This window comes from Ursus americanus, chromosome 12 (genome assembly GCF_024610735.1).
Source record: "Ursus americanus isolate L20-20 chromosome 12, mUrsAme1.1.p, whole genome shotgun sequence".
Classification (NCBI taxonomy): domain Eukaryota; kingdom Metazoa; phylum Chordata; class Mammalia; order Carnivora; family Ursidae; genus Ursus; species Ursus americanus.
In genome coordinates, this window is record NC_142138.1 from 60,741,540 (window position 1) to 60,769,226 (window position 27,687).

At 41.9% G+C, this 27,687-nt stretch overlaps 1 protein-coding gene across 7 annotated transcripts in view; it reads left to right on the top strand.

Moving 5' to 3' along the window:
• LRIG2 (leucine rich repeats and immunoglobulin like domains 2) overlaps positions 1-27,687 on the top strand; it is a 143,178-nt gene that overhangs the window by 10,856 nt on the left and 104,635 nt on the right. For 2 of the 7 annotated variants that reach the window (XM_087866180.1, XM_087866182.1), the window contains exon 1: positions 23,313-23,398. Coding sequence is in view for 4 of the 7 variants with exons in the window: in XM_087866176.1 (XP_087722302.1) it covers positions 25,444-25,529 (86 nt within the window). In the remaining 3 variants the exon portion in view is untranslated. Of the gene's footprint in view, positions 1-18,031; positions 18,134-19,003; positions 19,080-21,251; positions 21,404-23,312; positions 23,399-23,437; positions 25,530-27,687 lie in introns of those variants that run through there. The other 5 variants (XM_087866177.1, XM_087866179.1, XM_087866178.1 and 2 more) reach the window with 5 other exon arrangements.

The window sequence follows — 27,687 nt, forward strand, 5'->3', positions numbered from 1 at the left end:
GAGTGTGTCAGCTCTCTAATAATTAAAAATCACAACAACAACCCTTATAATAGGAGTTACCTGTGGCAGCCATGAACAGCAATTCTGACAGCCAGTGACAACAAGAGAAAGGGTAAGGAGTCATGCTGGGAGTCATCCAGAACCTAGCTTACGCAGAGCCAGGGAGCAGCTCTGAGGAATTACATCCAGAACAGAGCTGCTGGAAAACACCCACATTCAACAACAGCATCTCTGACTTTCAGTACTCGGCAGACAGCCTCTGAGAGACCCTGCTCCGTGTGTTACACAGTGACTGAGGAAGGGGAGACTCTCTGTGGCCCCAGCCTGTAAACTTGAGAGATTCCCTGACATGAGGATTGCTGAGAGACTGAGCAGATGCAATAGGAATGCCTGTGTTCTTCCCTGACTGCCTATTTTGGCCATCTCCCTGCTTTTAGACTCTGCAGTGGAGGGGTCAGAGGCTTGAGCCAATCCAAAGATCCAGGAGGAAGATGTGGAATCTACCTCAATGGGTAGGGCCAATTAAGACAAGAAGGGAGTGCACAGAGGGGAATGTTCAGAAAACAAACTTCTTGCAAGAATCTGGAGTCATAAAGGGGCCATGTCTTCCTACTCAGTTAACCCCCCAACACTGATGGGAACTTCATTTTCATGTATGAATGTTGGGGAGAGGTGAGATATGGTAAGAAATCATGGTATCTGAGTGAGTAGACTTGATAGTCTAGTCTCCTGTTTGGCTTTCAACGAGGAGAATTAGTAACTGTATCTTGACTTCCCTGATTAGCTCTACCCCTCTCTCCCAGCATCATCTAGAGATCTTTTCAGGGAGAGGCTGTGGAGTCATCGACTCCATCCAGTGTTCTGTGTCCAGGCACTAGGAACTCCAGGGCTCCCTGAGAGTCTTTCCATCCTGTAGAAGGGAATGGTAGGCCCTGAGGGCTTCAGTTCTTGTACCTTCTCAGTAATGCTGGGAAACCCCCCCCCCCCGCCCCTCATGCTCTGCCTTTGCTTTGTGCCTGAAGATACGTAAACGCCTCACCTGCAGAAGGAGATGAGAGGAGTTTGTCCACACTATTCTTATGATCTGCTGTGCATGGCTGTCGTGTGGCACATGTGCGCAGCGAGGCATCCATTCCTTGCCTTGAGGTTCTGAAGTTACCCTGAGCCCGAAGGTTCTGGGGTAACTTTCAGCTGCTGTAGCTGATAGGGCTTCCAGCCTCTTTGGTTCCAGGCATTCCATATTGTTATCAGCAGGAGACTCCCAGGCATTCTGGAAGCTGTGCATGAGAGTAGCAACCACTGCTGTTGCTGTAGCTGCCTGGACCTACAGCAAAGAGCCAAGAAAAAAATTCTTTCACACCCCGTACACTGAATTCCCCCAGAGCTGGCATAGCCAGGCAGTCAGCAGAGCCATGGAAATCTTCAACCAGCCTATCTCTTTCAGTAGTTACAGAAACAGTGTTTGTCACCTTTTAGATTAGAGTAGGTAGGTGAAAATTGTTGACAACAGTCTCTGTTTCTGAAGCTGAGAGCCAGCCAGCAAAAGTTTCATAGAGGAGAAGGCAGCTTCCATCGGAGGGGGTCTGTCTCTTATTGCTGCTATTAGTACTTTGTGGCCTCAGTGAGAGGACTCCCCACCAAGAACCTGGAGGTCAAGCTGCCCTTTTAGATTTAAACCTTCAAATCAATGCATTATGTATCAAAGTATAGCTGTTCAGAATCTTAGTGAAAAAGAATTATGCTGTAACCTGAAAAAAAAATTAACCTAAATTCAAGAAAGAACATAGAGTCAGCACGGGTCGGCCCTGAAAACTTAGGAAGAAAGAGGATCTAGGAGGCAAATCCTGGTGGTGTTTATCCAAGTGTTTTTAGGTGAGAGGTTACACTGGTCTGTTCGATTTTGGAAGCAGGTAAAGTGCCGCTTTGGAGTTGGATGGATTTTGTTCTAGCAAACATTCACTCATAAAACAGACATCCTTATTTCTAGTTCCATGCTCCGTAAGCAACCTGCTCTTACAATCTGATTCCCAAATATTGGTCACAGGACAAGAATGTTTTTGTTTATTTTTTTTTTAATTTTTAATTTTTTAAGTAATCCCAACGTGGGGCTTCAACTCACAACCCCAAGATCAAGAGTTGAATGCTCTATTGACTGAGCCAGCCAGGCACCCCAGGACATGAATGTTTTAGGCCTTAGCTATTGTATTTCTTTCTATTTATACTCATAATTTTCATTATGAATACACTGGTGCTCTGAATTTGAATACCAGGCTCTGGGAGCTGAATTCAAAATCCGTGTGTTAACAGATTGGATTTTTTTTTTTTTTTAAGATTTTATTTATTTATTTGACAGAGAGAGAGACGGCCAGCGAGAGAGGGAACACAAGTAGGGGGAGTGAGAGAGGAAGAAGCAGGCTTATAGCGGAGGAGCCTGATGTGGGGCTCGATCCCAGAACGCCGGGATCACGCCCTGAGCTGAAGGCAGACGCTTAACGACTGAGCCACCCAGGTGCCCCAACAGATTGGATTTCTAAGCCTATAGGGCTGAGGACCAGAACCTCACTCTGATGAAAGATAAGACCATACCATGGAGGACTTTTGGGGTTCCTGGAAATTCCCTGATGGGCTGGTGGTCAATATCCTTACTACTCAAACTGCTAAAGGTATCAGGGACTGGCAGGGTAGAATTGTGTTTGGGCTCCTGGTCTAGAGTTAGATAAACTTAGTGTATATCCTTTCTTACACTTTTAACTTAAGCAAATTGCATAATCTTTCTATGCCTCAATTTTCTCATATGTGATTTGGGTATAACAGAAGTTTCTACTTGAATTGTTAGGAGAAAATGAGACAGCATGTTAAGCAGTGTACGTATCCTAGGCCCTTATGTAATACCTAACATAAAATGTTGCTCAGTAAATAGTAGTTACTCTTATCTTTAGAGCTCTCACTAGATGCTAGGCACTGTGCTAAAATTAATATATTTGCCCAAAGTAAAACAATTGGCAAGTGGTAGAATCAGGAGTTGAACCAGGCCAAAGCTAATGTATTTGACTACTAGCTTCAAGTGTCTCTGATAGTTTTAACAAACACAACAAACCTTGAGCTTGAAAATGTATTGTTTCCTTTCAAAGGAATAAATTTGTATATTTATTCCTAAGCTTATTCAGGACTCTTCTTTTGAACTCACCTGGGCAAATCTTTGTTCTTTTTTTTTTTTTTAGAGGTGGGGGGCACTGAGGGAGAGGGAGAGAGAGAGAATCTTAAGCAGGCTCCATGCCCAGCACAGAATCCTGTGCATGGCTCGCTCTCACAACTCAGAGATCATGACCTGAGCTGAAGTCAAGAGTCAGATCCTTGACTGATGGAGCCACCCAGGTGCCCCAAATCTTTGTTCTTTAAGAGAAGATTTGATCTTCCTTAATAACCAAAGCGTACTCGGTGCCAAGCCCAGTAAGTGAAGTGGAGAATTACAGTGGGACATGCTATCTTTGGCCTAAAGTGTGTGGCTAAGAAAGCAATTCCACAGAAGTAGCAAATAGCTCTTTGTCACAAAGCATTTTCTATCATGGCTGACTTCCGTTTCCTATCACGTTGTTTTTGTATGGAATGAAGTAGGAAAATATGTATTATTATTTGTAAATTAGGTTAGCTACAAATGGGTTAAATTATTGTAACTAGTTAGCAGATGAATACAAACATAAAGTTTGCCAATGAAAGCCTTGTCTTTTTAACAGTTCTGTCATTGACATGAAAATATGCTCATCAAACAAAGTTGAGAATGAGTGATTTTTTTTTAAAGGAGGGCGATTGAAAATTAAGTTTACAGAGGTAAATGTAAGATCCTGTACTTCAAGCTAGAAAAAAATAACTGCATGTACAGAATATAAATAATATAGCCTAGCAGAAGTATCACAGAAAAATGCTTGGGGGGGGGGCACCTGGCTGACTCAGTTGGAACAGCAGGCCACTCTTGAGTTGTGGGTTCGAGCCCCACGTTGGGTGTAGAGACTACTAAAATTAATCAATAAAAACTTTTTTTAAATGCTTGGAAGTTTTAGTAGATATGAACTTAATCTAAGCTAATGACTGCCAAGAAAAATACTAAGGTAAGGAAGCACACATTCTAGATAAAGGTGGTGATATAGCTGCTGTAATCTGCTGATTGGATTTCTCAAAGCTACCATTTAAGACGCTACAATTTGAATATGACCAAACTGAACTGCATTCAGAAGAGAGTAATCACGGTAAAAGAATTTGAGAAATGTTGAATGGTTAGGAGATGTGTTGTTTGAAGGTGAAAATATTGGGGCCATCCAAGATTCCTTTAAATATTTAAAGTGCAATCACATGGGGAAAAGATTCAGTTCATTTCATATGGTAGCAATGGATGGGACAAGAAAAGTGGGTGGAAGCTTCACTGAGATAGATTTTTCATCCAGAATGCAAAAGAAGTGTATAAAATTTTGACAAAAAAACTAAAAATGAAATGAGGTTTCGGGAAAAAGTTTCCCCATCGCTTGAGGTGCTCCCACAGAAACAGAAACTGAGCTGCTTCTTTCTCCCTAAGAGAGGACTTAAGCCTCTCTAACAGGATCAAGGATAAAGATCCTATTTATAATCAGCACCATCACCCAAAAGCAACTTTAAAGCACCCGTACGTGTGGTGAAGCTCGAGCCACCAACTGTCCTGATTTTCCCGGGACTGAGGGGTTTCTTGGAGTATGGGAGTTAGATTGCGAAAACTCTAAAGAGTCCCATGCAAACTGCAGCAATTTAATCACCACACAGCTGAAGGAGTTTTGGTTCAAGAAGGTCCTTTAAGTCATGTTGAAACACACATAGAAGATACACAATCAAGCCTTCATTGAATCAACACATGAATTAATGAAGGCGTTGTCGCTTATTTTCCATATAACTGAATTTTCCAGGTATTTATTTATTTTTAAAAGATTTTATTTATTTTTCAGAGAGAGAGAGAGATTGAGAGAACAGGTGGGGGGAGGGGCAGAGGGAGAAGCAGACTCCCGGTGGAGCAAGGAGCCCGACTTGGGATTCGATGCCGGGACCCTGGGATCATGACCTGAGCCGAAGGCAGACACTGAACCGACTGAGCCACCCAGGCACCCGAATTTTCCAGATATTTAAAGTTTACTCTTTAAATACCAACAAATTTGTATGTATTATATTTTAAATGTCTTAAAATACGTTACATAGTTCCCTGTGCTTTTTATCAGACGATATGGAATATAGATATCTTCATTTGAAAATCTATTAGGAAAGAGTTGGGATTGGAATATAGAGCAGTAAAACAAAATAGGTGGGACTGAAGTTTTGAAGTTTGACAGAGGTGGCTTTGAACTTGCCTCCGTCCATCGTAGCACATCAAGTTATTTAATCCATGTCTCAGTTTTCTCACCGGTAAATTGGGGATAATAGCTACATAGAATAGTGACCAGTAGACCATGGTAAGCACTCAGTAAAAGGTAGCTATTTTATCGTCATTGTAAATAGCCCCCAGGGTTATTTTCTAGGCTAAACAGCTCTAGCAAGTTGCTCTGCCTTCTAGATCATCTGAATGGACTCTGCTGTCTGCTACCAGAATCTCTGGTCTGTGTACTTGATCTCTTTTTTTTATACACAATTGAATGACTGTGTGAGGGTACTTTAAGTTCTGAAGAAACAAAGTGCATGTACTTTTTGATGGCTGTTTACGCGCTGATATCTAGTCCCCGGACTATATTCCAAATACTTGAGAGTTTTGGAAACATTACCTACCTGTAAGTGTGGCATTGCAAAAATCAGCCAATTAATCTGTTTACATAACCAGCAGTTTGAGGTTTTGTTTTGGTGGGGGGTTTTTTTTGGTGGGCAGCAAAGCAAGGTTTATCGAGCGATAGCAAAGTGATAGTATGAAGCTCCTAAGGAGGGAGGGGACCTGAGGGGGCTGCCCAGCAGTTTGAAGTTTAAATTATTGTTTTCCAACATAATTTTACAAAGGCTCTTCTCTTTGTTCTATTATCCATTTTTGTAAAAAAAAAAAAAAATCCTTATTCTTTTCTTACGGTTCCTCAAATACTGAAGTACTTGGACGAAATATGCATCTGAATGTTACTCGTTTTCTCAGGGAAGCCCAGGAGGGTAACATCCCTTTTTTTCTCCTCTCTCTCTCTCTCTCTTTAGATTTTATGTATTTATTTGTCAGAGAGAGAGACCATGAGCAGGGGGAGTGACAGGCAGAGGGAGAAGCAGGCTCCCCACTGAGCAATGAGCCTGATGTGAGACTCAGTCTCAGGACGCTGGGATCATGACCTGAGCCAAAGGCAGACACTTAACCGACTGAGCCACCCAGGTGTCCCAGAGGGTAACATTCCTAAAGCCCAAGAATGAGACTTTTTAGTCCGTAATTGCTTTTCCCTTGTAACTTTACCCTTGCTCCTAAATGAAAAAGCAGTAGATAAACATGCATGGGAGATTCACAAGGAGAAGGGTTGAAAACAAGAACATGGAGGCATGCTTAATATGGCTGCACTGACGTTCCCTATCCTCTCTCTCCTCCTCCTGCAGACCTAACCACGACAACCCAAATCTCTGGGTCTTTACTTAACCAACTGCACTCCTCATTACAGGACTGGACAGAGATTACCCATTGAAGTTGTTCTCTTAAATCCATATCACTCCCCTCAGGTGTGCCCTGGGAGGGAGGAAACACTTCAGAAGAGCAGATAAAGTCAAGCATACTGGCATCATTCACATATCTGTCAGAAAATTGTGGAATTTTAAAAAATCTCTTGAGGGAGGCCAAAGTTAACCTGTTTGAAACTGACCACTGGGAGTTGGCCTTCTGTCTAAGGGTTTGGCTGTAAGTAAACAAACAACAAAAAAAAAAATTAAAGACCTTGTTTTTGATCAGACTGTTCAAAGACAGACTTTTGTGGGTAAAAGTTCACTAGGCTGAAACAATAGAAACATTGGAGAGTGGAATATGGCCTTCACCCTGAAAGCAGAGGTCTTTGTTCAACTTTGCTGGCCTCCTTTGAGAGCATGTCCGAGACTTGCTTCACCTCTCAGAATATTTTGCATGTTCATCTTTGATATTCGGAGAGTCAGAAGATACTATGTTCAGGGGTGCCTGGGTGGCACAGCGGTTAAGCGTCTGCCTTCGGCTCAGGGTGTGATCCTGGCGTTATGGGATCGAGCCCCACATCAGGCTCCTCCACTATGAGCCTGCTTCTTCCTCTCCCACTCCCCCTGCTTGTGTTCCCTCTCTCGCTGGCTGTCTCTATCTCTGTTGAATAAATAAATAAAATCTTTTTAAAAAAAAAGAAGATACTCTGTTCAGCAGTTGGGCATATTTAGGTCTAGGAAAAGCTGGCAACAACTTTCAGCAGGGTTGGTCTTTACTTGGCAAATAACCTCTTGAATTTTTAATGATTAAAAAGCAAGAGGAAAAAAGTAGCAGAAAATCTCTCACTCCCGTGGCTCTGTATCGATCCCACTGTAGATTCTCAAACTGCTTCTAGAAACTACCCAAGGGGTGCCTGGGTGGCTCAGTCGTTAAGCGTCTGCCTTTGGCTCAGGTCATGATCCCAGAGTCCTGGGTTGGAGCCCTTGACCTCCGTACTCTAGTGTAAGTGGAGAAAGGAGAGTATTGGTTCATGTCCCTTCTGAGTGTCCTCCTCCTAATTTGGGAATCTCATGCTCTTCGCTGGTTCCCACTGCATCACCTGCTCCTCACCAGCTATTTGCTCCATCATGGGCCACCACTCACATAACTGCAGACCAATGCCCCCAACTCCTGGGTACAGTTCCCTGTGATGGGTGCAGCATAATAGTAAATGTGAGGCAGGGCACACTTCTGTTTACTGTTTCGTCCCTTTATCCACCACACCTTCATCACACAAGGTAGTGTAGGCCTGTTAGACTTAGGAAATGGTTGGAAATCACAGTGTAGAAAGAGAAAAAAAAATTTAAGCTGAATGCGAAATCTGCTATAATCACCCAACTCACAGTGCATTTGATAGGTAGGAGCTCTATTTAAACTGCTTTCCTGGTAATCCCATCAAGACTTCCACTTAATATCATTAATTAAAAACTTAGACTCCTGGCCACATAGGTCTGCTGCTTCAAGAGCGAAGTCCATATTCTACTCTCAAATTTCTCATGTCACTCTGGTTTCAGCCTAGTGAACCCACAAAAGACTGCAGAAGGGAGGCCAGCAAAATCAAGTGCCCTGACCTCTCCTCCACCATAAGAGAAAGTCAAAGGTTGGAGAACAAAATGAGATTAGTGATACTAATTGATTAAGTTACACATTTTTTGTACATTCCTAGTTTTAGTGTATCGATGGTAGTTCAGCTAAATAACCTTTATTTTTTTTTAAAGATGTATTTATTTGAGGGAGGGAGGGGCAGAGGGAAAGGGAGAGAAAGAATCTCAAGCAGACTCCGGCTGACTCAGAGCCTGACTTGGGGCTCAACATGGGGCTCGATCCTACAACCCCAAGATCATGACCCAAGCTGAAATCAAGAGTTGGACACTTAGCCGACTGAGCCACCCAGGCGCCCCTAACTAAACTTTACAATCATCCCAGGAAAGTGAACAAAACATTACACCTTTGCCAGAAGATTGCCTTGTAGATAATCCAATCTATAATCTTTCTACCCTACCTTCAAGTCTGAGAGCCCTGCCATTTCCTAACCTCTGCTGTTTGCCTGCCTGCGTATCTTTGGCAAGCTCTAGTTATTACCCATGGAGGTGGTCTCATCCCAGAAACTGTCCCAGTAGTTCAAGTCTTTTATTCAGTCAAAACAACCCAAATACTTTAGACAACTCCCACAGATCAACCAGTCGTGGTTCTTGGGTGCTACAGCCCTGCAGAAGAGTTCAAGTGGGCACGTGAGACCTCCCAGTGTGATCCCTATTTGTCTCCTCGCTGCTGTAAGTAGCAAATATGCCTCTTTATTCTTAAAATTGCCTAGCCAGTAACTGTTGGAACACAAAGGCATGCACACCTTTCAAGGGCAAATGTTAAATCACAGAGACAATATAGAACCTAAAGCCCTCAAACTGCCTACAAAGCGAATTCTTCCTAAAGACATATCTGATCTGCCTATTGTTTTTATGGCCTTTAAATGATTTTTAATGTCTTTAGAAGGGGGAAGCAATTCCCATTTCCCCCCAGTCTCTACTCTTCACTATTATTTACATCCAGCTCTATCACCCATTTATATACTGGCCTGGCCTTCGAAAATGTTTGAGTTTGAGCTCTCTGCGTCTAAACCCACAAGGAGATACACATTTTCCTCTAATGACCTTATAATATGTAAACATCTCTCCTCTCTCCCCCTTCTGCTTTTAAACCTTGCCCCTTGGGCCTTCAATTTACAATAGGCCACTCCCTTAGCCATTCCCAAACCACGTGAAGTTTTTGAATGCTCCTTTAAAGGATCTAGGTAAGTCCTTAGCAAGACTTCTCCTCTCCCCCAACCTTTTAACTACTAGAGATGGAGGGGAGGTTTGATTCTTCGGGCCACATCAATAGTAGCTATTTTCCAAGTTCTTCCTTAGCATTCCCACTATTGTTTGGAATACCGATAACCAGGCAATAATTCCTTCAGGGATTAGTTTAATACTTTTTCATTTCCTCTTGTTGTGCCACCATATGTTTTCATTTGTTCAACAAACATGTACTGAGCTCCCGCTATGATTTGGGCACACTTGCACTGGGAATAGAGCAATGAACAAAACAAAGCTCCCTGCCTTCATGAAGCTTACATTCTAGTAAAGGAAACACCTTCTGGAAAGGTGGCAGAGTAGGAAGGTCCTAAGCCCACTTGTCCCATGGACACACGTAAAACACAGCCACATCAGAAACCCATAAAATAAGCAGAAGACTGGCAGAAAAGACTTTTCACACTTAATCGTAGAGAGGAAGACACATCTAGTAAAAGAAACCATTTCAGTAACCGCAATAGAATCCCTATTGTTAATGTTTGTAATGCTGAAGATTTAATAGACTCTGATTTAGTTTGGAATTATCTCATTCATGTAATCAGGAGATTTTATCTCAAGTAAAGTAATTGCATGTTGTTAAATACCAACTTAGTAATAAAATGGTCAAATGTAACCAGTCCATGACTAGTTAGGTCGATAGATAGGGAAAGGTATGACGACATCAAGGTCATTAACTCTTGGACTAATTCTTCACACAAACTAGTGAATATCTTTCAGTCTCATTACCACAGACTACTTTGCTAACCTGGACCGTCCTCCTCCTGAGGCATGTAGTTGGAAACAAGAGGAATCAGGGGATGATAGATTAGGTGTCTGTTAGCACTGTTAGAAAAACAATTTAACGTCCACATCCTGATGATGGTGTTTTAAGAGGCCCGCTGGACAATAGTGTCATTGTGATCAAACGTGACCCAGGGCAGTCATCAAGCTGAAAGCTCTCCAGGCTTCCTTCTGTCTCCACCAGCCAGGAGAATCATGAGGGAGTTCTTTTCCTTGGACAAGATCCTTGTGATGGGAGTGCAGTCCTTTGATTTCTTTGATGCTTCCATGGTATAGTCCTCAGTCTTCAAGAGAGTTTCTGAATTAGACTATTAATGCCGGTCATTTTAAGAGCATAACAAATGTGATGGGAGTGTTTTGAGAACTTAAGCTGACACATTCTTGTATCCAGACATGTCTGGAGGACCTGGCTGCCAAGGTTCCATATACGTGAAGGATTCAGAAAGAGCTCATTCTCATGAAAGAGAGGACCGCAGGACAGGGTAAACCACAAGAGAGGAGTGATTCTGGGCACAGACTAGATTCATGTTTGAATCTTAGGGAAAGGGAACTAAAATAAAGAGCCTATAAAACCCAAAAGAGTCATTTCCATAAAATCTCTGAGTCATCAGGACCTTAAAACAGCCCTTCCAGGTTAACCGTGTCACTGTGTGGAGAAAAAATGGGGTGAAGAGTGCTTTTTCCAGGCGGAATTTCTATTGCAAGCATTAAGAGGCTGAAGTGGTCAACATTAGGGCCCCCAAAGAAGCAGGGGTGGCATCACCCTTCAAGGAGCATTGATGACGTAGCAAAGATTTCCGTGCTTTGGCCCTAGCATCAGTGTGTGTATACAATTTGGCTTACGGTGACAGGAGATTGCACTGAAGTCAAGTGGAAAGGAAAGAGTGCCTGTAGGCTTGGTTAAATGTGGTAGTTGAGTAGTTGAAATCCACAGATTTCTCACTGTCAGAGAAGGGAGTTATAAATGTATGGAAAGGAGGAAGGCTGGAATGAATCCTGCAGTGCTGGGTGGGAATTGGAAATATCAATCAGTCTGAGCACATTGTTTCTAAGTTGTGTGTGTGTGTGTGTGTGTGTGTGTGTGTGTGTGTGTGTGTGTGTGTTGGGGGGAGGGAGGTTGTCTTCTGAGAGGATCTGCCAGCAATGATACACTCATGCAAATGAGCACGCTAGAACCCAAGTCTTTCTGAATACTATTCTCCACTCATGTAACCAGAGCTTAGAAAGTGATTTCAAGACTGGTGCTGGCAGAATACTAGGAAACCTGGACTATTTTATTGTGTGATAAAGTTAGGAAGCTCAAAGAATTTTAGGGACATGTCAAAAGGACAGTTTGAAGGGATTCCCACTAGCTGTATGAGGGACAATTTGAGTATCACAATACATAGTGTCAGTAAGAGATTATAACCCATTGAGTAAAATAGGACTCTGTGAGTCCCTACTGGTATAAATAAACAGCCAAGCAAATCATGGAGAAAGGTACATTTTTCCTTACAGTAGAATACCAAATAAAAAATATAAAAGGAATGAAAGAATTATGAAATCACCATTTGGCAATCATCAGAGTAATAATTGAGTCAGGCAAGAATCATCAATGCATGCTAAAACTAGTGGGTAAAGTTTGATGAGGGACAGGATATGTACATAGCGTCAAAGTATCTCCCCAGAAGGCACTTGTTAATGATGAAGGGAAAAGCAGTAATTTTAAAGTGGAAAAAAATGTAACTAAGTCATTAAAGGTAACTTCAATAGTGATGGAACAAATCAACTACTATTATGTACTGAGAAGATCACAACGTCACTTCTGTGGTATTTCTGCTAAGAATGCATAACCTGAATCTAATCATGAGGAAACATCAGACAACCCAAGTTGAGAAACACTCTACAAACAACTTGCCTATAACTCTTCAAGGTCATGAAAAACAAAGTATGGAAAATCTAGTCTAGATTAAAGGAGACTAAAGATACTTGACAACTGAATGTTGATCTTGACAACAATGTATGATCTGGAATTTTCTTTTACTCTAATGGGCATTACTGAGACAATTGAGCAAAGTTTGAATGAGGTCTATAGATTAGATAGTTTTATTGAATCAATACTGACTTCTTAATTTGCATAATTATACTGGGATTGTGCAAGAGAATGCCCTTGTTTTTTGGAAATACACACTGAAGTACTTAGGGGGAAAGGTCATCATGTCTACAGCTTATTCTGAAAGAGAAAAACGTTTTTAAAAAATTATAAATAAATGCAGAGAGTGCACAAGCATGCACAAGGTTGGCCTAGGTTGCTAGGAGAAAGAATTGAAATTAACAAGCACTTTTTACATGACTAATCAGAAATTCTGGGAATATGCCTCAAAGCCCTTTATTTGGTGCCTGGTGCCAATTTATGATGTAAGATAAGGTAGCAGCCCACATGGCAGAAAGTCTTGAGTACCGGTGAGTCATTCTCTATGTTTGAGACACCTATAGAACACTCTTCTAACCCAATCAATTTAACTCACCTCAACTTCAATACAACAAGCTCCTCTACCAAAAGTTCTTTCTCTCTCTCTTTTTTTTTTTTAAGATTTTATTTATGTATTTGAGAGAGAGAAAGAGCACGAGCAGAGGGGGAGAGGTAGAGGGAGAAGCAGACTCCCCACTGAGCAGGGAGCCTGATGTGGGACTTAATCCCAGGACCCTGGGATCATGACCTGAGCTGAAGGCAGACGCTTAACCAACTGAGCCAGCCAGGCACCCAAATTATTTCTTTCTTTAACTCTCATATTCAGATTGAGTTATTGCAGTCACAAATTCCATGCAACTCTCCTGCTTGAGCAATAGAATAATCCATTTACTGAGGGATGGGCTTAATCCAAACAAATTCCAAACACTTATCTTAATATAGGGATAAAATATTTGGGATCTAAAAGTCAAAGCTGATTAAGAAACAGCACAGATAACAGATTGAACCACCACCAACCTCTCTTTGCTTATTATTTATTTGCTCTCTTTGCTCTATTATTTCTATATCACTTGTGGGCAAGAAGCAGCCATATTGAGATACAAATTTTACTTGTTTCTTAAAAAAAAAGAAAAGAAAAACAAATAGATGGTTTATTCTAAGAATGTACAGGAACTTATATTCTAAACGTCCACAAATACATATTCCAAAGACTCTTATCACCTCAGAACCCTACTACAGTTTCTCTTTAATCTTTTTAAACATCCTGTTACATAAATCGCAGCTGCATCTATAGCAGGAAAAATAATAAGATAATAATTGCTCAAACATCAAAAGCACTTGGGTGGGTCTTACATAGACCTTTAGTCTTCTCTCCCACCAACACCATGTTCTTAATTTTTTTCTTTATTTTACCCACCCACATTAATGTATTTTTTGTTTGTTTCCTTCCCCCTGAGTAATTACTATGAAATTTTGCCAGGTCAGAAACTGTTCCCAGGAAGAGACTCTGAGTTTTAAGAAAGCAGACAAAAAGTACCTGAAGATAAGATGTGACTCTTTCCAGGCCTGCCCCTCCTTTGATTTGTTTCTCCGTTTGAATGTGATTAATTGGTGGAATTGCACGTCCTCAGTGTGGTATGAGGGAGGGTTCCCTTGCCTGACCTATGCTAGGAATTTCCTATTCACTTTAATGGGAACTTAGAACTGTCCTTACCACCCAGTATATGGTAAGGACCCCACGAATTGTTTTATGAGGGCTGTGAATCTAATATGTGTATTCCTCCAGCAAGTATTTCTTGATCATATGTTTGAGTTAGGAAGAGTTTTAGAAGTCATTTAGCTGTCTACCAACACCAGCATTTCTTCCATAACTTTCCTGGTAAATGGTCACCAGCCAAGGCTCAGTTATTTATTAAAAAGAGGAGCTCCCCATGGTGTTGGACAGCCCATTTCATTGCTGGACAGTTCTCATCATAACTCTTGCTGCTTGCTGTGGTTCTTTGTGACTTCAGCAGAATATACCTCTCCTCCACATGACAACCCTTCACACATGGGGTGGCTGCTAATTTGTCCTAACTAAGTATTATCACTCATAATGATTTTTTCAGATCACATTGGTTAATGGATAAACATCCAAAAGTTAATAGTAATTAACTCGGGAAGGTAAGATTGTGGTTATTTTTAAAATTTATTGCTTGTATGTAAATTCTAATTTTCACAATAAATATTTACTTTAGTAACTGACAACATTAATTATTTTTATTGGGTTTATTCAAGATGCCAGTCCTGGAATGCATATATAGTTATCCTACAGTAACCCTGAGAGAGAGGAACTATAATTGTCCCCATTGTACAGATGAAGAAAGTAAGGTGTAGAGGGATTAAATAATTTGCCATGATCACAAAGTAAGTGACTGAAAAGAAATTGGACCCAAGGTTTGCCTAATTCTTGATCACTCCTCTTATAACAAGAAAATTTTTTTGAGGGGCGGGAGAGATATTTGTTTTTAGCATGGTGTCTAGAAATTGATATAATATGGTAGGTTTGATCTGAACACTGTGATTATTAAATCCTTTGATTTGGACACAGTACAATCTATTAATGTCCCTAAGACTTCATTTGATTTTTTTACCTGTTATATGACTCTTTTTTTTTTTTTAAAGATTTTATTTATTTTTTTATTTGACAGAGATAGAGACAGCCAGAGAGAGAGGGAACACAAGCAGGGGGAGTGGGAGAGGAAGAAGCAGGCTCATAGCGGAGGAGCCTGACGTGGGGCTCAATCCTGAAACGCCGGGATCACGCCCTGAGCCGAAGGCAGGCGCTTAACCGCTGTGCCACCCAGGCGCCCCTGTTATATGACTCTTTAGGAGTTTCAAAAAATCCTTTTGCTCTTATTTTATTTTTTCACCTTGACTCCCTACTTGCCCCTCCTCCTTTGTCACCCCAATAGCTCTCACCCCTCCATAACCATTTTATCAACCTAGTTAACATTTCTCTCCATGCTCCTATACTCATATAGACACATAAAAATGCACGCATATTCAGTATAGATTTTCTTTGTAATTTAAGAAGTGACTACATTTTTGCCTCTCACTTTTACTTAAAACAATTTTTTGTATAAAATCTCTTTAAATCACATTCATTCCTACTAATGGATGTTCTAAAATACAGATGTACTATAATTTTTGCTACCATTCCCCTATTGATGGGCATGCATGGTATTTATAATGTGGGTGTGTGTGTATGTGTGTATATGTGTGTGGACATGGAAAACATTGCTTTAATAAATATCCTGGTACATGTATACTCTGATGTTCTTACTTCAATAGTTTTCTTGAAACTAATGGTTTACTTTAGTAGGATAGATTCCCAGAACTGAGGTTGGTGGGTCAAGGGGTATATGTATTTTTAAAGATTTTATTTTTAAGTAATCTCTATACCCACTGTGGGGCTTGAACTCACAACCCTGAGATCAAGAGTTGCAGGCTCTACCAACTGAGCCAGCCAGGCACCCTAAGGGGTATATATGTATTTTTAAATAACAGCTGTTGCCAGATTGCTTTTCAAAAAGCCCGTAACACTTTGTATTTCAATAGCGGCACATGAAAATACTCTTTATCCCACATTCCTGCAGCAACAGGTATTACAGAAGTCATTCTAATAAAACCCCTGTGAAACAAGAGATCAAAGGAAACTACTTAAATCTAATAAAAGTTATGTACTGCAAATCAACAGCAATTACAATCCTAACTGGCAAAATATTAAACTCTTTCATTTAGGGGTGCCTGGGTGGCTCAGTTAGTTAAGTGTCTGCCTTTGGCTCAGATCATGGTCCCGGGGTCCTGGGGTCGAGCCCCGAGTCAGGCTCCCTGCTCAGCAGGGAGTCTCCTTCTCCCTTTCCCTTTGCCCCTCTCCCCCACTCTTGCTCTCTCTCAAGTAAATAAATACAATCTTTTAAAAAAACACAAAACTCTTTCATTTAAAATCAGGAACTACACATTGAGCTTTTAATTAAATATACCTGCCCTGTCTTTTTTTACTCTTAACTTTAAAATTGATGTACAATGTACATATAAAAATGTGAACAAATCATAAGGGCACAGATAATGAATTATTGCAAAATAAACACATCCATATAACCACCATTTAGTTAAAGAAATAGACATTAGCAACACCTCAAAATCCTTCCTCATGCACCCTCCTAATCATTGCCCTCTTCCTCCTTCCTCAAGAGAACCGCAGAATAGCTTTGCCTGGTTTTGAAATATGTAGAAAGAGAATCATGCAGTACACACTCTTTTGTGTGTGTCTGATTTCTTTCTGTCAGCATTACCTTAGTGAGGTTTCTCCATGTAGCAGATATCAGTGGGTCACTCATTTTCGCTGCTGCACAATAATTCGTCGTATGAATAATATACGACAATTAATTACCCATTCTGTTTTTGATGGACTTTCAGGTCCTTTTGAATCTGAAACCTATCATCCAATATATTAGTCATACTCCCAGCTTTGTATCATCAGAAATTTGGATGATCACACTATTTATTTAAGAGAGATTGTGGGTGAGAGAGAGCGCACAACCAGCAGAGGGAGAGGCAGGCTCCCCACTGAGCAGGGAGCCCCATGCAGGGCTCGATCCCAGGACCCCGAGATCATGACCTGAGCTGAGGGCAGATGCTTAACTGACTGAGCTACCCAGGTGCCCCAGTGACCACACCATTTTTGTCTACACAAATCATTGACATTTACCCGTTTGACAGGACCCGGCAGGTTTGTGTCAGACAATTAGAGATCTCCCTTCAGGTTAACCTTAATATACTAAAAAATAGTATTGGGCCAAGTTGTTCCATTGGCTAGCACGGTAGCTATCTGTAGTGTCATTTACTGAATAACAAAATTTATCGAAGGTATACTATGTTCTAGGTACTGACTGAGGAGGAAGCAGTGGACCAGGGAGATCAGAGCCACATCCTCAAGGAATTTACATTCTAGTTGATGAGACAAATGTACACGAAAAGCAAATAATTTAGATAATTTCAGCTAAGTGCATGAGGAAAGTGAAACAGGGCAACATGATAGGTTGCGCTGAGGAGGTCGACAGACAACTTGAAAAAAAGCTAGCTGCATGAAGACTGGGGGTAATAACGGCCAGGCAAGAGCAGACGCCAATACAAAGGCCCTGAGGAGGGGATAAGCTTCAAGAAACAGGATGGTTAGTGTATCTAGAGCCAATTGAGAACGGAAGCAAGTGGAGGAGAGGTAGACAGGAGCCAGATCATTTTGCGTTTTGAAGTCCTAAATGTCTAAATGCAATGATGAGATGGATAAGTATACAACACCCAGATATCCCTTTACGGAAGTGCTCAATGCCCAGGAATGAAGAGTGGGGTCAGCTGACGGCTCTCTCAAGGCAGAAAGCCTTGCTGCCTGAGGACACACCCCCACTTAGAGCAGACCACATCGGTGACTGAGTGAGCGGGGATATAAATGCTCCCTCCTTTTGACCTGGCCCCGGACAATTGTGAGTACAACAGTACTCATTCCAGAGCTCCCTGATGGGTTGGCCCAAGCTTTATTGGGCCTGTATCACTGTTGATTTCTTCCTCTGCCCAATCCTGCTTCCTCTCCTTTCTTCTCAGAGGTGTGAAACCCTGATAAACATCTCAGATCCCAAACTTGGTCTCCACATGTGTGGGAAAACCCAACCTGTTACAAATGGGAAGCCACTGATTTTAGCAAAGGATTTTAAGCAAAGAATTCCAATGGTCTGATTTCCTCTTTAGCTCACTCCAGCTGCTGTAAGGAGGATGGATTGTGGGAGGTAAAAGTGAAAGCAGGAGCCCGGGAAAATAGATGACGGTGGCCTCATCTAGGGGGCTCAGAAGGTAGGGGAGAAGTGGGTGGATTCGGGACTGAATTTGGTTATAAAACTGATAACCGTGCTTCTTCCCAAGTACTTTGATCAAATGTCCTGCTGGAAATAAATTTAGTGTGTCTTTGTATTTCTTTAAACTACCTGTCCAGTCATCATTTTGAGAAAGGAAATAGCCACGGGGCGCCTGGCTGGCTCAGTTGGAAGAGCGTGTGACTCTTGATGTCGGGGTTGTGAGTTCAAGTCCCACACTGGGTGTAGAGATTAATTAAATAAATAAAAACCTAAAAAAAAAAAAAAGGAGGGGTGCCTGTGTGGCTCAGTCGGTTAAAGCGTCTGCCTTCTGTTCAGGTCGAGATCCCAGGGTCCTGGGATCAAGTCCCGCATCAGGCTCCCTGCTTAGCGGGGAGTCTGCTTCTCCCTTTCCCTCTGCTGCTCCCCCTGCTTGTGCTCTCTCTCTGTCAAATAAATAAATAAAATCTTAAAAAAAAAAAAAAAAAAGGAGCTAGCCTGTGTGGTATGGCCCTTAGTTACCTGGATAGTCTCACTCTTGTACTCACCTGTTTACTATTCCAACCATGTCAGCCTTTTCTCCGTTCCTTTAGCGTGCCAAGTTTATTGCTGCCTCATGCATTTTTCACGTGTGGTTTTTGGATCGTCTCTGTAGCACTCCCCTCTCTCTGCCCATCTACATGCTATTCATCCTTCAGGGCTCTGATTACATGCTGCCGCCCGCACAGAGGATTTCTCCAGCATTGCCCCCTCCTGCAGTGAGGCTAGTTCCTCTAATTATGCACTCACACAAATCCCTGTGTCTTCTTTCATAGTACTTATCACAAGTTGTAATTACGCTGTAATTTTTGTTATTATTTGTCTTCCTCAGTGGAGTTCCACAAGGGGCAGGAACATACCTGGTTTTTTTTCTGCTTCATCGTGTCTTGCACAGTAACTAGGACCAAGTAGGTGCACAGTAAATATTTATTCAATGAATGAACTTGCCCTTAGTGGATCCATGTTGGTGCCTAGAGTCAATTCCATTAAGTGCCTTTTTTTTTTTTAAGATTTCTTTATTTATTTTAGAGAGAGAGCATGAGTGGGGGTCAGGCTGGGGTGGGGGGCAAAGGGAGAGGGAGATAGAATCTCAAGCAGACTCCACGCTGAGCACAGAGCCTGATGAGGGCTTGATCTCATGACCTGAGCCAAAGGCAGACACTTAACCAGCTAAGCCTGTTTTATTCCCCAGTCTTATTCTCTAGATAGGCAACTACTTTAAACTAAGCAGGTTTGACCGATCTTCTATCTTTAAAAGAAGTCCTTATTCACACATCAATACATCTCATCTTCTGACACTTCTCCCACTGTCAAAGGTTTTCATTTGTGGGTTGTCATCCCACTGGCAATTTCTTTCACCATCTTTCAGTATTTGGGAGCAGCAGGCAGAGGGAGAAGCAGGCTCCCCACTGAGCAAGGAGCCTGATGCAGGACTTGATCCCAGGACCCTGGGATCATGACCTGAGCCAAAGGCAGACACTTAACCAGCTAAGCCACCCAGGCACCCCATCTTTCTTTTTTTCAATGAGATATAATTCACATACTATAAAATTCACCTTTTAAAAAATGCATCTTTCTTAGGGGCGCCTGGGTGGCTCAGCGGTTAAGCGTCTGCCTTCAGCTCAGGGCGTGATCCCGGCGTTCTGGGATCGAGCCCCACATCAGGCTCCTCTGCTATGAGCCTGCTTCTTCCTCTCCCACTCCCCCTGCCTGTGTTCCCTCTCTCGTTGGCTGTCTCTATCTCTGTCAAATAAATAAATAAATAAATAAATAAATAAATAAATAAATAAATAAAATCTTTTAAAAAAATAAAAAAAATTAAAAAAAATAAAGGCATCTTTCTTAAAGAAGATGGAAAGAAAATCAGGCCTTCCCTGGTTTATCAGCAGACATGCTACTGCTTTCTAGAAGCAGTGTCCCCTGCCCCCCCTTAAAGGATGGCTGTGGGTTCCAAAGCCAAGGTAAGGAAGGAGGGCAGTGGTGAAGGTAGAATTTGATGCGGATTGATTCTTTATATAATTTGGAGTGTTATGCTACCCAGGTCCAACTTAAGAGCCTCTTGTGCTCTAGGCATTGCTACCTTTTGAGATCCTTTGTAGTATCGTATATATGTATTCAAATATACAATCACATTCCAAATCAAATATCAAAATTCACTGTAAAAATGTGGACAGAATTTTATGTAATTTTTCTTTTGAAATTATTAAGCTATGAGCAAGTAATGCTTAATATGTGTTTGGTTATCACTTCTCAAAAATTATCATACAATCTTGTGAATTTGTATAGAATGAAATAAAGTTTAACCTTCAAATACTGTTCTTTTTTTTCTTTTGTTAACATAGAGTGTTATCTTAGTTTTAGGTGTACAATATAGTGATTCAACACTGTCACACATCACCCGGTGCTCATCACAGCAAGTGCCGTCCTTAATGCCCATCATCTCTTTTCCCCATCCCCACCCACCTCCACTCTATAGTTAACGGTCTGTTTTTGTTGTTGTTGTTGTTTTGGTTTTTTTAGATTTTATTTTTGAGTAATCTCCACACCCAACGTGGGGCTCAAACCCACAACCGTTAGATCAAGAGTCACATGCTCCACTGGCTGAGCCAGTCCAGCTCCCAAGAGTCTGTTTCTTGTTTTGTCTCTTTCTTTCTCTTTAACCCTCAGATACTTTTCAAATGTAAAATACTTCTTTTGAATGTTAATTAAAAAATTAATGACCTTCACATGTTACACGTGTAGACATTTGTTTTATTTATTTCCAGAAAACTGATGGTGCACAAACATTACTTTTGTTTTAGATGGTAGTAGTATTTAAATTATGTGGTAAACAAATCAACCAATCCAGAAAAGTATAAATACAAAAGTCTTTTTTCATACCAGCCATTCCCTTTTTCTAGAGTCTACGAGCAACCACTGTTAAGTGTGTCTTGTATGTCCTTCCAGAAAATGTGCATACATATCCCAGCGTGAAATATATTTATAAAAATACTCAAATAGCATTGCAATATATATATTGTTATACATCATGCTATTTTCTTTTTTTTTAAATATATATTTTTTTAATTTCTTTATTTCAGAGAGAGAGAGAGCACAAGCTGGGGAGACAGGCAGAGGAAGAAGGAGAAGCAGACTCCCCACCGAACAGGGAGCCCAATGTGGGGCTCGATCCCAGGACCCCAAGATCAAGACCCAAGCAGAAGGCAGTTGTTTAACTGTCTGAGCCACCCAGGTGCCCCACATCATGCTAATTTCACTTTATAGATAATGTAGGAGTATTTACTTTTTTAAAAAAAGATTTTATTTATTTATTTGAGAGTGAGAGTGGAGAAAGAGTATGAGAGGGGGGAGGGTCAGAGGAAGAAGCAGACTCCCCCGTGAGCAGGGAGCCCAATGTGGGGCTTGATCCCTGGACTCCGGGATCATGACCTGAGCCAAAGGCAGGGGCTTAACCAACCGAGCCACCCAGGCGCCCCAGGAGTTTTTTCATATGTATAGATTTATCTCATCATTTTCAAATGTTGCATAACATTCCATAAAATGAACTGCAATGTATTGAGCTAGGTGCTCAAAAACTTTTAAAATAAACATAACTTTTAAAAAATGTTTATCTTTTTTAGGGTAGTGGCATTGTGGGTGACATTTTCTGCCTTTTATGTAGAACTGTATTAATGTCGTTATACTGGTCATGTAATTAAAGTTTTTAAAAAATTTATTAAACATGGGGCTCCTGGGTGGCTCAGTCGGTTGAGCATCCGCCTGCGGCTCAGGTCATGATCCCGGGGTCGTGGGATCGAGGCCTGTGTCAGACTTCCTGCTAGCGGGGAGCCTGCTTCTCCCTCTCCCTCTGCTGTTCCCCCTGCTTGTGATTTCTCTCTCCCTCTCTGTCAAATAAATAAATAAAATCTTTTAAAAAATAAATAAAAAATAAAAAAGTATTAAACAAACAAACAAAACAGAACCATGCCTTAGGGTGTGATTTGCAGTAACAGGTTGAATAGGAAACTCTGGATGTCAGTAAAGACTGAGAAGGGGCATTTGAAGCCGCCTATTCAGGAGTAGATAATGCCCCCTAATTACATTTTCAATAGAGACCAAAACCAAATTATTGGAAGTTAAGAGCCAAAGATAACTGGGAGTGCAGATAATTCGTTAAAGGCGTTTGACAAAGAAGGACTGAAACAGGACAGAACCTTTAGCGGCAAAGCTGGGCAAAGGCTTTATTCCGGGTTGGAAAGACACAGACAAAACAGGCGTCATCTCTGTGTCCTTACTATTTCAATTGCAAGCCTGAAGAAGACCTGATTAACAGTGGAAAGTTGATAGAGGGCTTCTTCACCTTTCCTGTTGTTTTACTTTGAAAAAGGGGAAGACTCTTAACAATAGAGAACAAACTGAGGGTTGATGGAGGGAGGTGGGTGGGGATGGGGTAAGTGGGTGATGGGTATTAAGGAGGGCACTTGAGATGAGCCCTGGGTGTTATACGTAACTGATGAATCACTAAATTCTACTCCTAAAACTATTACACTAACTAGACTAACTAGACAACTAACTAGAATTTAAATAAAAATTGAAACCAAAAAAAAAAAAGAAGAAAAAAAGGGAGCTAAGGGTAAGGGTCTTCATAAATTATGCTCTTGAGAGGTCAGTGGCAGGGCATTAGGAAGGGAAGGAAGCCACTTGATTTATATATATTCCTCACATTTCACCCGTAAGCAAAATCTAGTTTGTGTCAAGCTGGCTCTTCTGGAAAATGTGGGGCTGTCAGGAAAATGTATCACATTTAAAATCCTAAAATTAGATTTGCGTTAGTGAGGGCCCCTCAGGGCTTCCCCAGATGGGCATGTGTTTTGAGGATCAGAGTGGGGAGAACAAAATAACCAGAGAAAACAATTATTAGGTTGATGAACAGAAAGACCGGTAGACAAAAGTACTGAGTTTGACCATCTCCTTTTTCCTGTGTATTTCTGGAAGTAATATCCCCATCTTCGCTTTAGTGGAATGATTAACACTCACTGGGGGGATTTTCCTCCCAGTTTGAAGGGAAAGGTGGTACCAGGCTAGTGGAGATATATTTTGGACAAGGCATTGGATCTTTCCACACTTGTCATCACACCGTGTGAACAGCTCTCTCTTCTAATACCCAGAACCTTCTGTGCTGAGGCTGAATCAAGGTCTCTGGATACCCTATGCCGGTGAGGCTGGCTGGGAGGGCAGAAGAGGGAGGGTAAGTGACTTTTCACATTATATCTTTTTTATCTTTTGAATTTTGTATTGTAAACATGTATCATTTGATTTAAAAAAAATATTACGTTGTTGTTTTAAAGACTTGATTAAGGGTGAGAAGGAAAATCGAAGGTTTTGTTCCCTCTGGTTAGTATTGACTCCTGGATTTGCTCCGTGTCATAACCTACTTGCTCTTCTGATTTGCGACTTCATAGTGTTACCTTTTAGTTTAAGAACCACTCCTTGCGAACCACAACCCCATCCCGGGTTATCTAATCTAATCAAAACAGGTCAATTTAAATGTGACATCTCATTTTCTTCCACCCCACTTTTTGTTGGCCATCAGCAAACAAAACATCTTGTTAAACACAGATTATCTACTTCAAGTTTGAGATCAGAGTTACAGTCAGATGCCAGCCCTGCGACTTACTAGCTATGTGACCTTCTGCAGGGCACAGAAAATGTTCTGGGATTCGGTTTCCTCATGTGGGGCTGTGGACGCTGCGCCCACTAGATCAGGGGTCAGAGCGGGTGGGTTCGACTTCTGGTTCTCCCACTTTGTTGCTGTGTGCCCCTGGACCTGTTGCCTGGCCTGTGAGCTTTAGTGTCTCTGAAATGGGGACAAATCTTACTTTTGGGAGTAAGGGAGGTGGCAAAAGTGAGGTAAGAGATGCGAGGTGGCTGGTGTCTAGGACACAGGGTCTCTTGAGCCATATTAGCGTCTCTTTCTTCCTCTTCTCTGTTTTTTAAAATTATTGTTATTTTTTTAAAGATTTTATTTATTTGAGTGAGAGAGAGAGAACAGGAGCAGGGAGGAGGAGCAGGGGGAGAGGGAGAAGCAGACTCCCCACTGAGCAGGGAGATGGATGCAGGACTGGATCCCAAGACCCTGGGATCATGACCTGAGCCGAAGGCAGATGCTTAACCGACTGAGCCACCCAAGCGCCCCTCTGTGCTTTAAAAAAAAAAAAAAAAAATTATTTCAGATCCGCGGCGTGTTATTCAGATCCCTCGCCTCCCATAGGGCTTTATAAACTGCAAAGCAGAAAGCAGAATATGTGGTTGTTTTTGACCAGGCAGACAGACACAGGGCCCCAGGCTGTGAATTTCTCTGACCTCTCTAAACTGTGCTTGAATTCCAGAGGAGAGCTCTGTTTTTCTAGGTGGAAGTTAGGTAAACTTTTTCAGGAGCACGCCCCAGGCAGCAGGCTGGGGGCTGGGGACTACCCTTCGGAAGTCCTTTCCATCATTTGCAGAAGAGGCTCAACATCCCGGAGCCACCTGGCTCACTGCCTCTGGATGAGAAGCTGCTCAGGCTTTTGAAGTGCCTCTTTTTGTTTTTTGAAATAAAAGTCATCTCTACACCCAACATGGAGCTCCAACTCATGACCCCGAAATCAAGAGTCACACGCTCTACTGACTGAGCCAGCCAGGCGCCCCTTAAAGTACACTATTAAAAACCTATCCGCACACAGAAGACAGACTGATGGGGGTGATGATGTTAATGATGCTTATAATGCTAATAATAGTAATAATAAACCACACCTGCTGTTCACTATGTCTACTGTGCTCTGGGAGAAGTCAGAATGCCTTCAGCCCAGTACTTGATTATTAAAGATTTTATTGCATTTCTATCTCCTCGGAGGTTTTACTCCTACAGGCACATCTAAGTAGGTGTAAAAAGTTCTAAACCGGGGCACCTGGGTGGCTCAGCCAGTTAAGCGTCTGCCTCTAGCTCAGGTCATGATCCCAGGGTCCTGGGATGGAGCCCCGAATCTGGTCCCCCAAGTCTCATGGGGCTTCTGCTCAGTGGGGAGTCTGCTCCTCCCTCTCCCTCTGCCCCTCCCCTCCCCCTGCTTGTGTTCCCTCTCTCGCTGTGTCTCTCTCCGTCAAATAAATAAAATCTTTAAAAAAAAAAAAAAAGCTCTAAACCAGACACACTAAAAGAAGGGAAGAGAGAAGACAGTTGAGCTAACAATTGGCAATCTTGTCATTTTAACTAGTTTGGACCTGAGCCAGAGGTGCAAGTGGGAGTTTAGAAAAGTCATGAAGACGCTTGGCCCTGCCACTCAGTGGATTTGCAGTCTTTATAAACAAACAATTCTCCTGGGCCTCAGTTTCCCTGTCTTGAGGTGAGGAAAATTGGTGAAATCATATCTAACTCTTTCTAGCTCTAACTTTCCTAGGCCAGATGCTTACACACTCAAATTCTTTTGCGTCAACTAGGTCCTCTTCAGTGGACAAACGGGAGGAGAGAAGGCTTCCCCTTCTGATAGAGCAGCCAGCATGTGCCCGGCACTGTGGGAGGGATCTTGCATACATTAGCATACATTAATGTACAGCCATTACCTCATGGGTCAGCGGTGCTGTATTAATTTGACTAGTGGTCTTCAGAAGGAAGGAGTGGGCACATCCTCCAGTGTTACCATCACAAAATTCTCTCATTTCTATCTTATTCAGAAAACAAGGAAGTAGGTATTCCATAGACAGAAATGGATAGGCGGAAGTATATATACATATAAAATCACTATAAATAGTTTATGCATACATAAATTACATATCGATGTGTGGCACATAATTTGAATTTTACATGAGGGATGCAACATGTAAAAAAAGAAAGAGTTGAGACGTTGTCCCAGACACTGGAAGTAAGAAAATCGCAGTTACCCTACCCAACAGATGCTTTTCTTGGAGGGACTTGAGAGTCAATAATATGCTTAAAATCAAGTTTCACGTAGAAATCACAGGTGAGCTCTTTCTCAATCCATTATTTCCTTCCTTCCCTAGTTAAAAAAAAAAAATTATGCATGCAATTCACTAAATCATTCTCATCATGAAAGCCTCCCACAATAGAGGCAAGAGCCCTGCGGGCATTCACTCTGCCCTCCTCCCAGCCCCTAGGCGCCCTGACCTCTCACCAGAGGGAACCACAAGGAGCATTTTGATGTGTATTCTGCCCACTTTCAAATTAAAGTTTCATTATTGCTATCGTTGAGTTGTTGCATTAAGGAAAAAGCCTGGAAAGAGTCAGGAGAAAGTGGGATTCGGTAACCTACAAAATATTTTAGGCAGGACACTTTTCAAAATGCAACGGGCGGGACTAGAAGTGGAACCGTGTGTGGTTTCCAGTGCAGGGCGTCTGGCCACGTCCACCTTGGTAAATACGCTGATTGACTGGCTCTGGCTCTGGCCTGCCTGCCAGACAGCCAGACACAGGAAACCTGACAAATCACTAGCATCTTTCGTTTTATTTTTATTCTTTATACTCATCAGTCTCCTGTCCCCTGATAATGGCTGGGAATAGGAGTTTCTCTTACACACAGTAGCAAGGGCATACTTTTCTCTCCTTCTCTTTCCTTTCTAAAGGACAATGTCAAGGACATGTCCAGGCCAGGTCAGAGAATGTTACATCAGAGATACTGCTGCTATATTTACCCCCACTTGCCTTTCAAGCAGAGCAATTTATATGATGAAAAGCAGCAGAGACAGCCTTGTCCCGGGTATCTTCAGAGAAGAAAAACATTGAATTTTAAAGCTGTGTATGATTTTATGTGGCAGTACGTTTCTCTGGGGGCAAAATTTCTTTCCTTCTCTCTTTTCACTTTTTAAAATTCTCTCTGAGGACAGAGTTAAAGAGACTTATTACTTCACCCCAGGCCTAGAGACAGACCAACAGTTGCTATTCAGGGTCTAATCCATTCCAGGCTGTCACCATAGCCTTGAGACAAGAGAGACTAAACAGAATGACAAGCAGAATCACCACTGCCTTTGCTTTGCTATGGAAGTTTCCATATTGGCCTCTGGCGCACTCTCGCCCCCAACCCCCTCCGTACTAATTATTCTTATTCTCCAGGCCTCAGTTTCCTGCTCAGTAAAATAGGATCAATCAATTCTGTTTCACTTGGAAGGGAGTTGTTAGGGGAATAAATATGAAGAGGGTCTTGAAGTGGGAAGAAACGGTTATTCAGCTCTGATGCAATCCAGTGACTGCTTCTTGAGTACTTACTGAGTACTGGCAGAGGGAACCCCTCAGTCAGACACCGTACCTAACCTTAAGGAGTTAACAATCTGATAGCTGACAGAAAACCAAATTTACTAAGAACCTTCCATGCCCCAGTTTCAGAGGAGGGAATGCTGGGGGAATTGGGAGAGGGTTAGGGGAAGCTGCTAAGGGAGGAGTGGCATTTGAGATGGGAGGGAACAAAAGGACATTCCTGAGATAGAATAAAGAATAAAGAAAGGGACCACCTGGCTGGCTTAGTCCTGGAGCATGCTACGCTTGATCTTGGG